Source organism: Chelonoidis abingdonii, chromosome 8 (assembly GCF_003597395.2).
Source record: "Chelonoidis abingdonii isolate Lonesome George chromosome 8, CheloAbing_2.0, whole genome shotgun sequence".
NCBI lineage: Eukaryota > Metazoa > Chordata > Testudines > Testudinidae > Chelonoidis > Chelonoidis abingdonii.
Window position 1 is genome coordinate 55582247 of NC_133776.1, and position 16192 is coordinate 55598438.

Sequence of the window (16192 nt, forward strand, 5' to 3'; positions counted from 1 at the left end):
AAAGAAGAGGGAGAAATATAGACAAATTAGTCTGAGGGAGGAGAGAATGAAGCAAAGTGCAGAACGGCTGGCACATAGAAAGACACCAGGGAGTAGTGAGAGAAAAAGAGGAGGTCAAGGCCTTGCTAAGGGATATGCAAAGCTACAGTGGGAGTTCAATGCCCAGCTCCCATTTGTGCCTTTGAACAACTGCCCCTTCATTATCACAAGCCACGTACCCTGTCTCCTCAGAGTGATGCTTTCAGTCCTCCTCAGGCCGATGCTCAGGGATACTCCAGTCCAAGAAGGGCCTTTCACTGTTACTTATGCACAACGCCTCTGTGGGATTTGGACATTCTTAGTCCAGTAGACGCCTAGTTTGCTGGATGTGAGGGAGACCCTGGATCAGGTACCTGGCTATATCAGCTCAAGACTGACCAAAGCACATCTGGAAAATTCCACAATCCAGCCTGGCTCCTGAAACTAACCTAGATCAGAGACTTTTTTTGTAATGTTGTGGGTGGTATTCCAATTTCAGCTTTTCCAGAGTAATAAAACTCCCCTGCCCTTCAGTTCCCATCCCCTGGCCTCAGAGCCATTGACCTCAGGCACTGCTCTTTGCATTTGCCTGGTTTCCGTGCCCATCTTCGCTTGGGATGGTTCCACCTCCCCGAGTGTTGTTCACTTGAGCACAGAGACCCACAGCAAAGAGTAATAAAAATCAGTATTATTAAATCAGCCTCTTTAGCTGGGGTTACCCAGGCTCGTGTGGGGGAAGAGAATCCTGCACATCAGTTACAGTAGTGGGGAAAGGATAGGATCAAACTGCTGTTGCATAGAGACAGGGACTTAGGGCAAGTCTACACAGCCAACGCTCTCCACCCCACTGGTGCCACTGAATCTCAGAGCTCCGGTCAGCAACCACGGGCGTCCAGTGCAGGGCTAAAACTACCCGTGTAGACATTTTGGTTCGGCTGGAGCCTGTGCTGTGAAACACTTCCTCTAGACAGGTTTCAGAGCCTGTGCTTGAGGTTGAGCTAGAATGTCTGCACTGCGATTTTTAGGCCTGCAGCCTGCACCTGACTCCATTGACCCGAGCTCTGAGAGTCGCTGCTGCAGGGTTTTTTCACCATGTAGATGTATCCTTAGGGTCTCAGCTGTAAAATGGATAATTGTCATATTACAGTAGCACTGACAAGCCCTGTCTGAGATGTGCTAGGTGTACGACAGACAGACAGACAATGAAAGACAGCCCCAGCCTCAAAGAGCTTCCAGTCTAACCAGAGGGGGAGGGACGTGCCCAAGTAGGTCAGTGGCAGAGTCACAAATTGACCCTTGGCCTGCTGAGCTGCCACCAGAGCGTGCTGCCCCCAGCCCACTCTAACCATGGCCTGCTGAGTTACAGCCTGTGACTCTGAGCATTTTCCATAATATCTTTGTGAATCCTGTGCGTGGCTCAGTTTCCCCTGTACTTTGCATTGCTACTCAGTGGGGGGCAGGTGGAAAAGATGTTATCCAGTGCTTGCACTTCCCTGTCTTAGCACTCCTCCATCTGTCTGCTTTTGGCCCCATTGGCACTCCTTCCCCACGGTCCATCCCTGCCTCGCCCTGCCTCAGGCCCTACTGCCACACCTCTCCCCACCCACTCTGTCACCCTGCCTTAGTCTGTCAGGGGTCTGGCCAAGGAGAGTCAGATGGATTGACTTCTAGTCAACAACCCCTCAAGAGGTTCCTTCTGCCACCAGCTAGTGACTCCTAATGAAGGGGATCATTGGTAAGAGGGCAGAGAATTCCTTCCGTCATCACCACTTGCTCTCCTTCAACAAGTGTATCTCTCCCGCTCTCCCCTATCCTGTCAGTTGTGATGTCCAGTCTCTCCATTTTGGACTCCTCTGTTGCATCCACCCCTTGGTTTCCTTCCCCATCCTCGCTGCCTTCTGGTGCCATCAAGGTTTGTGCTTTCAACCTTTCCTCTTGTTTCTGAGCCTGGGCTTTCATTTCCCAGCTGTGTCCACCCTTCCACTGTCCACCTTTGGCTCTCCCCAGAGCTCTGGACCTTCCTGTTTTTCCCATGCTGCTGAGCACTTTTGGAGAAGGGCTTGGGATCCTGCTGCCTCTTTCCATGTAAATTCATCCTCTCAGCTCCGCCCTCCCCTTCATGTACAGCTTTGCTTCTCTTGCCCAGTCCTTTGCACCATAGACTCTCTCCAGCGGCTCTGTACCTTCGGTGCTCCCAGCCCCCATCCTCGGCCTCCCTAATGTTTCCTAGTTAGCCCTACTTAAACAGGATCCAGCTAGATTTTCAAAAAATAGTTGAACGTGATCTGTCAGTGAGATTCCTCCTCCTCATGAGGAGCCACCTTTGGCCCAGGCTTGACTTGGAGATCTCTTTTCTATTATTAGTCTCTGACTCACAACTTGTCCTCTTGAGCCCATCCCCTCCCTCACGTCTCCCTTTCTTCTGGCTCCCATTTCTCTGCTTGCAATCATGCTGCTGTATCCAGTGTAGCAGATATCTATGGCCCCATGGAGTCTCCTCTTATCCTACAACCTTACTCTTGAGTTTAGAAGGAGCCTGAACCAAAACCCCGGATCTGGATCCCGGTTCAAATCCAAGTTCACAGCTTGAACCTAGCTCTATAATAATAAACGAAATCTGAATGCCCAGGGAGAAATCCTGGCCCTGCTGAAGTCAATGGAAAAAACTTGTTTTGACTTCAATGGAGTCAGGATTTCACCCCAAGAAATTTGGGAAAGTTAAGGTGTTGATCCAGATATGAAAACTTCAGATTTCATGGTGTTTGGATCTCGGGTGTTGGTGCAGTTCATGGCAGAGATATAAAGATTGGATGGAGGGTTCTTGGTTTGGGCTCAGTATGGGGAAAATCACCAGTTTCCTTTCACATGCTTCATTTTCATTGCTGGAGGACACTGCTGCATTAACATTGCATAAGATCTCCATGGCCTTTCCCGTCCGGCCTCTCAGGTGCTACCACCGTACCAATAAAGAATAATCCTTATTATTAACCCAGCCACAGACCTGAGGAGTTTGTTAGCACTGCGATACCTTTGATCTCCAGTGTGCGGGTCTAGGCTTCCCAACTTTATCTTTGCTGGGCATTCTTCCGGAGTCCGGCAAATATTTGATTTCCTGAGAATTTACATAAAAAGACTTTTCCCCTTCTTTAATTATTTTTTAGATAGTATTGGCACAGTTTGGACAAGTCACATTCCCAAGAAAACAAAGAAAAACTGATCTGACTAAATATAGATCAAAGAGTTTTGAGAGCGTCCTATTCCATCTCCGGAAGCGGATGACTTCCTTGCTGTATTTTACCCTGGCTCTTTTGATCGTATTCCTGCCCTGTCCCAAGTAGCCTACATATTCCCTCTCCAACTCTCCATTTGCTGCACTAGCCCCATCCGTTTGGTTTCCTCTCGCCAAGCCCCTTACGTAGTGGGGCCCTAGGGATCCCAGCTCTCTGCTGCTCTTGTCATGCCATCAAGATCTTTAAGAAGCAATAATACTTTGCATGGATACAACCCCTTTCATCTGTGGCTCTTAAAGCTCTGTACAAACAATAACCCGACCTCTTAAATGAGGGATTGTTTCACCTGTTTTATATATGACTGAAATGGAGGCATATCTTGATAATAATGGGCCAGATCTTCAACTCCGTTTTACACCGATATACATGAGTTGAGAATTTGGCACTGAGTTCTTTGCTTGGACAGCACAGCAAGTCTCTCTCTGCAAGGCAGGGACTGTCTCTTTCTTAGACGTTTGTTCAGCACCTAGCACAATGGGACCCTGGCCTCTGGGCACGAGCGTAATACAAATAATCATCAGTGCAGAGTTAAGAACATAACTCCCTGTCCCCTTTTCTAACCACTAGACAACACTCCTTCCCAAACTAAATCAATTACTTCCCAGCAGCGAAGAAAGGATAAGTTGTTTGCAGGAACCGATAAAATGCAATAAAACTACGTATTCCAGGTTATATAAACACCATAAATATTCTACAGTATATAATCCCTAATCCCCAGCAGCCATAAAAGTGAACACATACATAGTACTACTTAGTCATAATATTTAGCATTTCTGTTGCATAATTACATGTTCAATGCCCTGCACAAACATTAACAAATTAATTAAGAAGGAGTAATGCATGCAGTCCTTTCAGGAGACTTTGTAAGCATCTATAGCCAGCCTGCTGCTAAAGAAGCAGAGTCCCCTGCCATGCATTTTTCTATTCCAGGATTCTGATGGTGCAGCAAGGAAGCAGGTTGAGCTGCAAAAGTCACAGGAGGTCTGTAAAGCAGCCGCAGTTGAGGCAGTAAACCACTTATCAGGCCAGGACTGCCCAGCGACTGCTTGCAGAGAGTGTTCAAGTCCAGAGTTCCAGACAGAGTTAAAAGTCCATTTTGTTACGTAGCACACAGATGTCCTGGGAAGGGGGCCCACAGCAGAATTTCTCTCACCTTCAACAGATAAAGTGGAAGGTTCCATTTCAGCTTGTACCACGTCACCCACCATATGAAGGAGTAAGCCTTCTCATCCTGCAGCCTCCACACAGGGACTGAGCCACTCATGCTTTCCACAAGCCTGATCTAGCCCCCATTACGGCTTTTTCACTAATGGTTCCTCCATCAGCCTTGCCATGGAAGAGTACATTGGGGTGAAGCTTACTAGGCAAATTGCTGGCTGAGAGATTCCTAGCTCCTAAATCAGTCAAAACAAAATGTATTGGTCCCTGGGTCTAATTCTGAATTTATTTTTTATTAAACACAAAAATCATAATCGTTATTATTAGTATTTCATCACCACCAGCAGAGCTCAGGGCCCCGTTGTGCTGAGCACTGCAGAGCCATAGAATAAGACACAGTCGCTGGCTCCAGATCTTACATATAAGGCAGGAATCTTTTGTCTCTCTGGGTTCCCACCCAGCTTAAATGGGCATGGAAAGACTTGCCCAAGGGCACACAGCACATCAGTGGCAGAGCTAGGAATAGCAGACAGGCTTCCTGGATCCCAGGCCAGTCCTACCCATTGTACAATGCTGCCACTCCCCAAGTGGGCTCTGATTTTGCTGCTCAGCTAGTCAGCTGCAAAGAAAACAAAAGCTTGTGGGAGAGAGGCAGCCATAGGGTTACAGAGACCGTAAGTGGTACCTGGGTGCCAGTGCAGTACAGGGGCTTGGCAACAAGTCACCTTCCAGCAGGTCAGTGCTGAACCACTCTCCTCCGGCTGTGGCACACCTGCTGCTTCTGCCGCAGTTCCCTTCTCCGCAATGGTGTCCCCAGTTCTGCGCAGCTGTGTCTCACTGGCTTTGGGCCTCAGCTGCACCCCAGAAACCTTGGTGTTAGCTGGCACAGTGACTCCTTCAAAGCACCTCTGCAGCTGTGAGGTCCATTGGGGAGCAAAAGATGTCAGACATGCGGTGGTGAGACAGGGATAGGGCTCTGGATGCATCGGCACAAGGGAAGAAGGATGACAGATCTCTTTAGCTAGGGAGTCAGTGTGCCTAGGGCATATTCTGCTAGCCAACAGGGAGCAGGGAACACACAGCTAACATGGAGCTTTGGTTTTGTCTTGCTATAGATGGCAAAGAACTGATGAGTGACTCTCCTGGAGTTGTTGGGCGGCACAGGAATATTTAGCTAGGTTTCAGTACACACATTACCACCTCCTACTGTCCTCCCACAAGCCCTCATTGAAGGCATTCAGCCTGCACAGGGCAGGAGATCTGTATAGTTCTTGGTGCTGCTCTGCCCATAGCTCGTCTCTGAGTCTGTGAGCTGGGAGTGCTGCAGAGGGGGATGCTTGCCTTTGGGAAAATCAGGCCAGCATTTAGAGTGGACCTCATGTCACTGTGCCAACAAGCCAGAAGCAAGGCGAATGAATCCAGAAGCCAAGCTCCATCCTGGTCTCCTAGGCCGGCTGTAGCAGAGATGGGGCCCTGAGAGCAGATAACGTGCTGGGGAATTGTGCCCATGCACAAAGAAATTAATAATGAAATCACTCTTAAATGAAGGCCTCTGACTGATGAGGTTGTGAGGGTGACTCCTGGACCGAGCTGATTGCTATGTTCACACATGCTGTGTGCGATGGTTATAAAGCGGATGTGTCCATGACTGTTGAATTGGTTACACGCCAGCATGGGGTGTGGCTTTTGGCTTTGTGGGGGCATGGCTCAGTTACTAACTGTCATGCTGTGTTGTTTTGCTCACAGGTGTTTGTGGTTTGCCATGGCCTCCTCCAGTTATTCCAACTTCTTTACAGTGCTAACTTCAAGAGCAGCCTGACCACCATTGAGAAGCGCTTTGGGCTCTCCAGTCTCTCTTCCGGCTTCATCTCCAGCCTGCATGAGGTAATTGCCTGAGACGCATGCGAATGGGCTCAGCTGGGAGACATGAGGGTGGAGGTATTGCTCTCTGTGAAGGACCTCTGGGCCCTGTCTCTGTGTTTCCTTAGCAAAGCCTATAAGTGCCAGATGAGCTGATTGCTGGGTCTGCCTGCCAGAGACGACTCCTATCAGGGTAAACAGAAATTTGGGAGAAGCAGGAGTCTAAGGGACTGTGGGACTAGAATTGGTGTCTGGGAAACAGAGTATTGCCCCAGATCCTCCCTTTCTTCCTTCTCCTTTTGCCCTCTCTCACTTTTAAAGGGCAGATGCTTCTTATCGGGCCATCTGCCCTGGTGGTCCACCTCTGTCTCTGCCACACCACATATAGTACTCCCTCCCACCAGCAGGCGTGCTGCAGGATTGCAAGGTCACAGTGGGAAAGCTGGGAGTCAGCAGCAGAAGCAGCCAGCAGCAGGACATTTGGACCTCCATATGCACTATATTCGTGTCCCTAAAATTCCCCGTGGCTGCTACACCTGGCTGTGACAGCAATGGTGGGAATGCCAGTGTAGTCTGGGCTCAGTTGGGCGCTGGCGTTTTGCCCATCATGTCATACTCTTACAAGCATGACAGTTTCAAATGTCCAGAGTGGCTTTAGTCCTGTCTACACTAGTGCTCCCACCATTTACTACAGCAGGGTGGGGCCATTTCAGGGAAAGAAGTATCGTTTGCGCAGAGCTTTGGAGGATGGCAGCTAGTGAGACTCTTCATTAGAGGCCACTGTGACTTAGAATACTCTATTCCTCCTAAGGGGATAGTCTTAGCAGAGATGTAAGGGAGAGAGAGAACCCGCTAAAGCTAGAACATGGTTCTCCCCCTTTAATCACTGCTGGGAAGAGAATCTGACCTACATCTTGGTGCCTGTCTGCAGTGGAGGCAAGCTACTCCTATGGTTTTAACTGAAATGAACCAGGCCCTCAGAAGTACTGCTGGATGCAATGTGTGATGTCTTGTTACATGAAGGTGCAACCCCCAATTTATTTCATGGGCATTTGCTAAAACATTACCGAATCCTTCGCATCACCTGGGACTAAAATAGAGCATTACCAAATGCTGCTTGGTTTTATTATAGCAGCGCTGGAGTAGTGCCACTATAATTAGGGATCTATTAGCATTTTCCATGAGAAATCCCTGTTTTCAGGCATTCCTAACTCAGATGTCATTCACTCTGGGCTGGGACCTGGCTTACAGCTGTGGTTTAGCCCCTGAATTGAAGGTTTTTTGTTCTTTCCCCTGCACTCCTGGTGCCCAGGAGGCCCCATAGATCCAGCTAGACTGGTGAAAAAGGGGCTGTAGGGCAGGTATGAATCCCCTGGAGAATGCCACAGGTGCATAGGCCCCTCTGCCCAGGCACAGAGCCAGTTCTGCTTGCTCTGTGCCATCTCTGCAGCAGCTGCAGATGTATGCAACGTTCTGGGGTGGGCAGAAGGTTGAGCAGTGTCAAAGTGGGGACAGGTTAGAGGAAGGAGGGCTTCAAGCATGGCGGGGTCGGGGAGGTATCTCTGGGGCAAACCTGAGCCCTGGCAATTCCATGCCCCTGCAAAGCTCAATAGGGGACATTGAAACAGGGGCACAACTTAGGACCGTGACTCAGCAAGGCACTTAAAGTTAGGTGTATATTGAAGCACCCTGCTGAATCAGGACCAAAGGCTGTCTTCAGCTCTCCCCCAGTGATGGACTAGGCCCTACAGCCCCTGAACAGGGAATGTGTAAATGGTCCCCTTCCACTCCTGCAGCAGTGTTTAATGTCAATCAGTGCCTCTGTTCACCAAACACACTCAGCCATAGGCGCTGACTTTCCCTCTGCCTGGTGGACGCTTGACTTCACCACTCGCCCCGCCCCGCCCCTGCACCACCCTTACCCCACCCTCATTCCACCCCTTCCCCAAAGTCTCTGCCCACTCCAGCCCTGTCCTCTTCCTGCCCCCATTCCACGCCCTTTTCCTAAGTCCCTTCCCCTGCCCTGCCTCTTCTCTGCCTCCTTCCCTGAGCGTGCCGTGTCCCTGCTCCTCCCCCTCCCAGAAAGTCCTAAATGCCACTAAACAGCTGTTAGGCGGTGGGCAGGAAGTGCTGGGAGGGAGGGGGAGGACACGGCATGCTTGGGGGTGGGGAGAAAGAGGCGAGGAGGGGGCAGGGGAAGCTTGGCTGCTGGTGGGTGCAGAGCACCTGCTAATTTTTCCCCATGGGTGCTCCAGCCCTGGAGTACCCATGGAGTCAGCACCTATGCTCTCAGCTCCTTCTGGTCATTGCTAAGAGGAAACACAGCCATCAACAGCCCTAAGAATGGAGTACGCTTCCCAGTGCTCCCAGCTCCTGCTGACCCTGAAGCAAAGGAATGACTTTGAACTTGCATTCCCTGCATGGTTTCGGGCAGCAGTAGCACTATGTTACTGGGCTGGCCTCAATTTGGCTGTTTTCGAGTTATAACTCAGCTCCTTATGACTCAGGAACAGCTTTGATTTAAACCTGAAGTTTGGCAAGTGGTCGGTCTTTCGTGTAGGGTACAATCAAGTCCGGAAGTCTGGAAAGGAAAAATGTAAAATCTCAGAGGTGTTTAATTAACAAGGTGGCTGCTGCACATGCACAGAGCGTTCTCTTCAAGAATTCCATCAAGGCTGTTCCTTATTGCACGTACGGCTCTTGAAATGGGAAGCTCCAATTGGAGAAACTCAACTAACATTGCAATGCAGGTCCTGGCACAGTGGTATATAGAAGCCAACAGTTAGCTAGGTATGGTGAGAGGTGGTGTAGAAGTGCCTTAGACAGTAGCTAGTTAGATAGCACTGGTCAGACACCCAGATTAATGCTTTTCTTTCCTTCTTTCATCCTAAACATTTTATTTCCTCTTACCTTCTATCTCGTTCATTTGTTCTCTATAAATTTAATTTGGCCCATTAAGATAGTTATCACTTCCCTTTGGAAAGGCAGGTTGCCAGCTTCCTTCACACATGTGATGGTTAGGCCACCGCTCACATATCTCTAGCAGTCTGGCCAGCTGTCTCCTGCTCTCCCATCATCTCCAGGCAACTATGGAGTCATCCAGATAGCACTGGCCCAGCCACATACCAGCTTGTTGGCCGACAATCTCCTCCTTGCTGTGGATGAAAGTCAGGTGTCCATGCTGATTTTCTTAGATCTTTCGGCAGCATTCAACAGCAATCACCATGATATTTTTGTTGCTGGCCTGAGGGCCTTACCTGTGGTATTGTTTAAGTTATTGCTTTTGAATGGCTCCAGCTTTTTCCTGCTCATGAGGTACTAGAGGGTGGTTTGAAGTGATTGCTAGGTTTCTTGTGTGAGGTATTTAGCTTACATGAGGTCCTATAAGACCCCCCTGTTCAGTGTGTATGTGGAGCTGCTGAGGAAGGTACTGAAATGACGTGGGTAATACTATCACCTCTATGTTGTGATATCATGCTGCTCTGTCCTGTTCTTATGGGTTGTGGATGGCACAGATTTTTAGTCTAACCCAATTTCTGGGCAAGATTTGAATGCTTAATCTGGACAGGCATAGATTCCATATGATCAGATTTTTCAAGAGAGTTCAGCATGTTGTGTGTTGAGCCCTTCTGAAAATCTGGCCCAGACTGGGTTGGGGAAGGATCCTGAGGATAAGTAATAAGTGGGGTAGAGGTGTGGTTCCATCTGCATCAGTGAAGGGGGTCTCTTCTCTCTGTTCCAAAGCAGTTCACCGCAGTATTTTTGGATCCCTGATTCCTCCTGGAATCACTGGTGCCATTGGTGCCCTAAAGCCCCTTTTTCTCTCTTATACCAGGCCAGATTTTTGTAAGCTTTTTCTCTTGAATCTGGATGTCACCACTGTGACCTCTGCCTTAGTGACCTTTTGATTAGATTATTGCATTTCACTGGAAAGCTCTCTGGTTCTGAGGTCACTAGGGCACACCAGCTAACAGCCCTAGATGTAATTGTCTGGGTACTAAATGTTCTTATTGGAAAATCTTAATCTCTGGAATTTACTTCCTGCATTGATCTGGCTGAGCCCATGTTTGTCAGCCTTTAGGGCCTGGTGCCCATTTCTTTCCCCAGGTTCTTGTGTGGGGAGTGGAAGTTAGTGATTGCTCAATTTTGAGTAATTAATTTTTTCTCTTGCTGTGTAACCAATGGTAAAATACGCATGCACCCCAGAATGCATAATTGAGTGTATTTTGTGAAATGAACAAATACCGATTATCTGGTTCCTATGAAAGTCTAATATATTTTATTCACATTAATGTTTTCAACATTTTCTAGGACAAATGCTGGCGCTCTGCTCACTTGGAATGGTACTTGCTGTATATATGTAGGGTGCTCGACTGACAAATTATGGATTTAGGGTGGGTTTTTCAAAGAAACCTAAGAGAGTTGGTTGCTCAGCTCTCCTGGTCCCTCTTTGAAAATTCTAGCCTTACAGATATTCAAAAGCACTCAGCACCGGCCTGACTCTGGTGCTCTTGAAGTCAATGACAGTTTTACCACTGACTTCAAGGACAGCAGAATTAGGCTAATGCTGGTCACCTTTGAAAATCCCACCCTAAGCTTTTAGTGTCACAAATTATACCTATCATCCACAGCCATATGGGTTTACAATGTGCACCCTGTCAATGCAGGGTGGTCATTCTTCTGGCAAGTATATTTCCTGTGCTCCAAACCATTCAAGTCCACATCCAAAGTCCGTTGAAGTGAGTGGAACTCTTTCCATTGACTTTGGGCTTTGGCTCAGACCTAAAATGTGGTGAAACATACAAGTTCCAATCTGAATGTGCCAAATACCAGCTTTAAGTGATTATAATGTCAGTACCCCTGAAGTGTGCTGGCAAAACCCTGAACCATGTCCTAACACTCACAGCTGGGACATACCAACATCCCCAGTACGTCTCATCCGTAAAATATATTGTCCTGTGCTTAGAGACTTCATCTTCAGAGCAAGGCAGACAGCAAGTGGGACATTCCATTACAGCAATAACTGTGAGGTGGTTGAAATAAGTCTCTGTCATCCTATTCAGAGACCATCGGTTTTCAAACAACAGCGTTGTCTTTGTTTCAACGCTTTATAATATTTTTATGTGAGCTCCCCTGCCTGTCTTTCTGGGATTATAAACTTTTCTCATTTACTATTAAAGAAATTCCAAGAATCAAAAGGGACAAACAAGTCAGGCCACACAAATATATAAAAAAGGATATTTAGCCATAATTGACTAATTTAATAATGTTAAGTTTGTTCCAGACTGACACAACCCCTGTAATTATAACTTTATACAACTCACCCATTTTGTCTATCAATCGTACGCTTGGTAGGATTGTTTGGAGATCTCTACAGCAATACTAAGGAAATGGCTTCAAACTAAACACCTAGATCCAAACATCACCTCACGTTACAGAGCTCCAGAGCTTATCTCTGCCAAGAACAAATGGGAAAGGAGGTAGTGATGGATTGTGACTTTATCACTGAATTGCAGGGGAGAGGGAAGGTTATTAGTTCATGCTGCTCCCAAAAGGGACATTTTCAATGCATCATGTGGGGATTTAGTTGTCTTAGTTGTATATTCAAATCCTTATGCAACACAACACTGAGGGGATTGTTATGGAGCATATTTGTGTGTGTGTGTTGAAAGCTATCTAGAGCCAGGTCTTCACCTGGTGTGAATCAGCATAGCCTCACTGATGTCAATAGTGCAAGGGTAGTTTACATCCGCTGAGGATATGAAGAAGCCTAAATCATCCACCAGTAACAGCTGTTAACTAGCTGGAAGCTGAGTGGAACTCTTTCTTCTGGCAGACTCTGCCCCAATCCATGACAACCCAGACAACGAGAAGCCAAGTCTGGAATTCAGATGCTCCACTTGGTGTTTTAAGGAAACCTGCCGAGTGTTAGCCTTTAGCATATGAATAAGTCCCTACCAAGGTCATGGCTCATTTTGGTCAATTTCACATTTTCAGATGTTTACATCTGTAATGGTGGAGATCCCGACCCAAAGCTGGCTTGTGGGGGGTCACAAAGCTATTGTAGGGGGATGACGGGGTTGCCACGCTCACTTCAGTGCTGCTTGCAGAGTTGGGTTCTGAAGGCGGCAGGCAGGGAGCTTCCTGCAGCCCAGGGAGGTTCCTGGAGGTGGAGGTGGGTCTGATCTCACTGTGCTGCTGGGAGGACCCCAGCTAGGGACTCCTAGGTGCTGGTCCTGGCCAGGCTGGGAGGGAAAGGACTTCCTTTTCTCCTGCATAGCTGTTCTTGGCCAGGGGCTGGGGTGTTGAGAGATCAGACCAACCTCCAGGTACCTCCCCCGACTGCAGGAGGCTTTGTGACTGCACTGGCTTCAGAGCCAGCTGAAGCTTCCTGCACCCGGGGGAGGTACCTGGAAGTGGGTCTGATCTCCTCCTAAAAACAGTCATACAGGGGAAGAGGAAGTCCCATACCTCCCCAGCCAGGCTGGGAGTAGCAGTTGGAGCAGTGGCTGAGGAACCCTAACTCCTCCCCCTCTCCTCCAATAGCTAGATTTCCCAGGGGAGCTCTGATTTCATGATGCATTTTTCATGGTTGTGAATTTGGTAGGGCCCTACACATGAGCAATAACATTGTTCTTTAAAAACCAGTAATAATGCACAATTTACCCCAAAGGGGATATTTAAAACAGGCTAGTGATTCCCAGAAAAGAGTGAATCATTATCATTGTTAAATCATTATCTGGCCTTCTCTGGGCCCTCACACAAACACATTCAACAACCACAAAGCAAGAGTAATTACTAGTGGAATGATGTCAGATTGGAGGGAGGTCTCAAGTGGGGTTCCACAGGGATCTGTTCTGGGTCCGGTATTGTTTAACATCTTCATTAATGTCAAGTATCGGGGGTAGCCGTGTTAGTCTGTATCCACAAAAACAACAAGGAGTCCGGTGGCACATTAAAGACTAACAGATTTATTTGGGCAGAAGCTTTTGTAGATAAAAAAGCCCACTTCTTCAGATGCATCTGAAGCTTCTGCCCAAATAAATCTGTTAGTCTTTAAGGTGCCACCAGACTCCTTGTTATCTTCATTAATGACCTGGATGTAGGTATACAGAGCATATTGATCAAGTCTGCAGATGACACAAAGCTAGAGGGGTTGCCAATAATTTGGAGGATGCAGTGAAATTGAGAGGAGAACTGGGCTATAGACAACAACATGAAATTCAGCAAAGACAAATGTAAAGTGCTACACCTAGGGAAATAAAACCAAATGCACAAATACAGAATGGGGGAGAACTGGCTTGGCAGCAGCGCTGCTGAGAAGGATCTGGGAGCAAGGGGTAGGCTGAGTGGGGAGTAATAGCAGCATAATCAATGGTTATTTTGCAATCTGGAAAGAAAGTCCTTGCTTGCAGCTTTCTGAACAGACCTATGTTCCTAAGGATGCGTGTATCATGCGCCTTTCCTGACCATCCCAGTTGAAGTCGATGAAATACCTCCTGTGATCCACCAGTGCTTGCAACACCATTGAGAAGTACCCTTTTCTGTGTACATACCCTTTGGCAAGGCGGTTTGGTGCCAAGATAGGAATATGCATTCCATCAGTAGCTCCACCGCAGTTAGGGAACCCCATCATGCAAAACCATCCCCTATGTCCTGCATGTTGCCCAGAGTCACTACCCTTCTTAACGGAAGTCTGTTAATGGCCCTGCAAACGTGCATCACAATAACTCCCATGGTGGATCTACCAACTCCAAATTGATTCCTCCCTGACCAGTAGCAGTTTGGCATTGCAAGCTTCCACAAAGCAATCGCTACTTGTTTCTCCACTGTCAGAGCAGGTCTCAATTTAGTATTGCTGCACTTCGTGGCTGGGGAAAGCTCTGCACAACATTCCTGGAAAGTGGCCTTCCACATTTGAAAGTTCTGCAGCCGCAGCTCATCATCCCATAGCTGCATAATAATGTAATCCCACCAGTCAGGGCTTGTTTCCCAGGACCAGAAATGGTGCTCCATCGTGTTCAACTGCTGCATGACTGCCAGCAGCACCCGGGAATTGTTTCATTCTATGGCTTACAGCAGGCTGCTTGAAAGACATCACAATATTCCACGTGACAGCTCCTATCCCAACTCTGGAAATACTGCAGGATAAGACGCAAGGTGTTTGTAATGCTCACAACAATAGTGCTGAGCAGGGTCCACGCTTCTTGGGCTACATGTGGCTAAGCCTGGGTTTTGAAAAAAGGCATGAAAAAACATGGGTTTGCCCTTGATATCAGGGTAGGGAGGAAGGAAGCTGCATCATGAGAGGTTGAAGCCATGTTCCCATTCCCCTCTGCAACTATATTTTGGTCCCATGAGGCATTGCAAGTCCATCCCAACCCCACCTGCAGCTAGTTGCACTGTGAGATAGCTCCCCATGGTGCACTGCTCTCTGCATCGAAGCAAGCGCTGCTAGTTAGGATGCACTCCACCATCACAATGAGTGTGGTGTGGACATGCTTGACCAACTTAATTACTGCGGTGGGTGGACATCAGCTTAAATTAAGTCAACTTAACTTTGTAGTGTAGACATGCCCTAAGTCTATCCTATCAGAGTGGATGCTCTGAGGTGCTGTCTCAGCACAGGGTGGCTAACGATGCCTTTGTAGTGACCCCCACCCCTTTCTCTCAGTGCATGGTGCCCTGCTGTGCTTTTCATTTTGGGTAATAGGAGCCTATATAAGAAAAAGACCCAAAAATCAGGACTGTCCCTATAAAATCAGGACATCTGGTCACCCTGCATGCATCTCCTTCCTGCCTTCCGTGACATTCTCTCCACTTTGCTCTCCCCACCCCAGATTGGCAATGTCGCCCTCATCATCTTCGTCAGCTACTTTGGCAATCGAGTTCACCGCCCCCGGGTTATCGGCTTGGGGGGCCTGCTGCTGGCCCTGGGGGCTTTCCTGGTGACCCTTCCACACTTCCTCTCTGACCGGTACGAGTTTGCCCAAATGAACACGGGTAAGTGACTTGATCTCCTCCTGGGGGGTGTAACTCCCCACCACATCTGCTGGGGGCAGCATGAGCCTCCCCAGTCAAGATGCTCACCCTCTCCTTCTCCTTGCCAGGAATGCGCTGGGGGTGCAGAACGTGTAAAAGAACTGAACTTATTGCAGTATTGCTAGCTGCAAGAGAGCAGAAATCCTGAGATTAGCCCCCAAATCCCGAGATTTGAAAAACCCATGAAATCATGGCTTTTACTCTGTCATTTGACTTCCCTTTGCTCCTCTGCCAGTGTGCATGTGGTCATTTTGGGTTGAAAAGACAACCTTTAATGCGCACACACACACATGCATCCCTCTCCTCTCCCTGACTGTTGGGTAGAGACTCCACTGACCCTTTAAGACAGGCAAAGTCTCATTAATTTCCTATGACGGTCTCAAGTTCCACCCTCCTAGTTCCCCTCCACCCCGTCCCCCACCCCATTCCTCCCTGACCCTTCCCCCTGGATTTCCCTCCCATTCTTGGGTACAGGCACCTGCTCATTCATAAGTCAGACATAAAGAATCATGCCCTTATTTTAGAAAATATGAACTGTACATGCCCCTTATAGCTAAGGGGGGAGGGGTAGCTCAGTGGTTTGAGCATTGGCATGCTAAACCCGGGGTTGTGAGTTCAATCCATAAGGGGGCCATTTAGGGATCTGGAGTAAAAATCTGTCTGGAGATTGGCCCTGCTTTGAGCAGGGGGTTGGACTAGATGACCTCCTGAGGTCCCTTCCAACCCTGGTATTCCATGAATTGTGATGGGCCAGTGTACAAACCCTAAGACAGATGAACAATGTGGACTGACTTCAAGACTAATGCTTAGCTGGATAAGATTTA

The 16192-nt window shown here is 48.1% G+C and overlaps 1 protein-coding gene across 4 annotated transcripts in view; it reads left to right on the forward strand.

Annotated features, from left to right (window-relative positions):
* Positions 1–16192, forward strand: part of SLCO2A1 (solute carrier organic anion transporter family member 2A1) — a 114598-nt gene that overhangs the window by 46944 nt on the left and 51462 nt on the right. For all 4 annotated transcript variants that reach the window (XM_032769803.2, XM_032769805.2, XM_075068622.1 and 1 more), the window contains exons 3-4: positions 6213–6350; positions 15167–15329. In XM_032769803.2, the coding sequence (XP_032625694.1) occupies positions 6213–6350; positions 15167–15329 (301 nt within the window). The remainder of the gene's footprint in view (positions 1–6212; positions 6351–15166; positions 15330–16192) is intronic.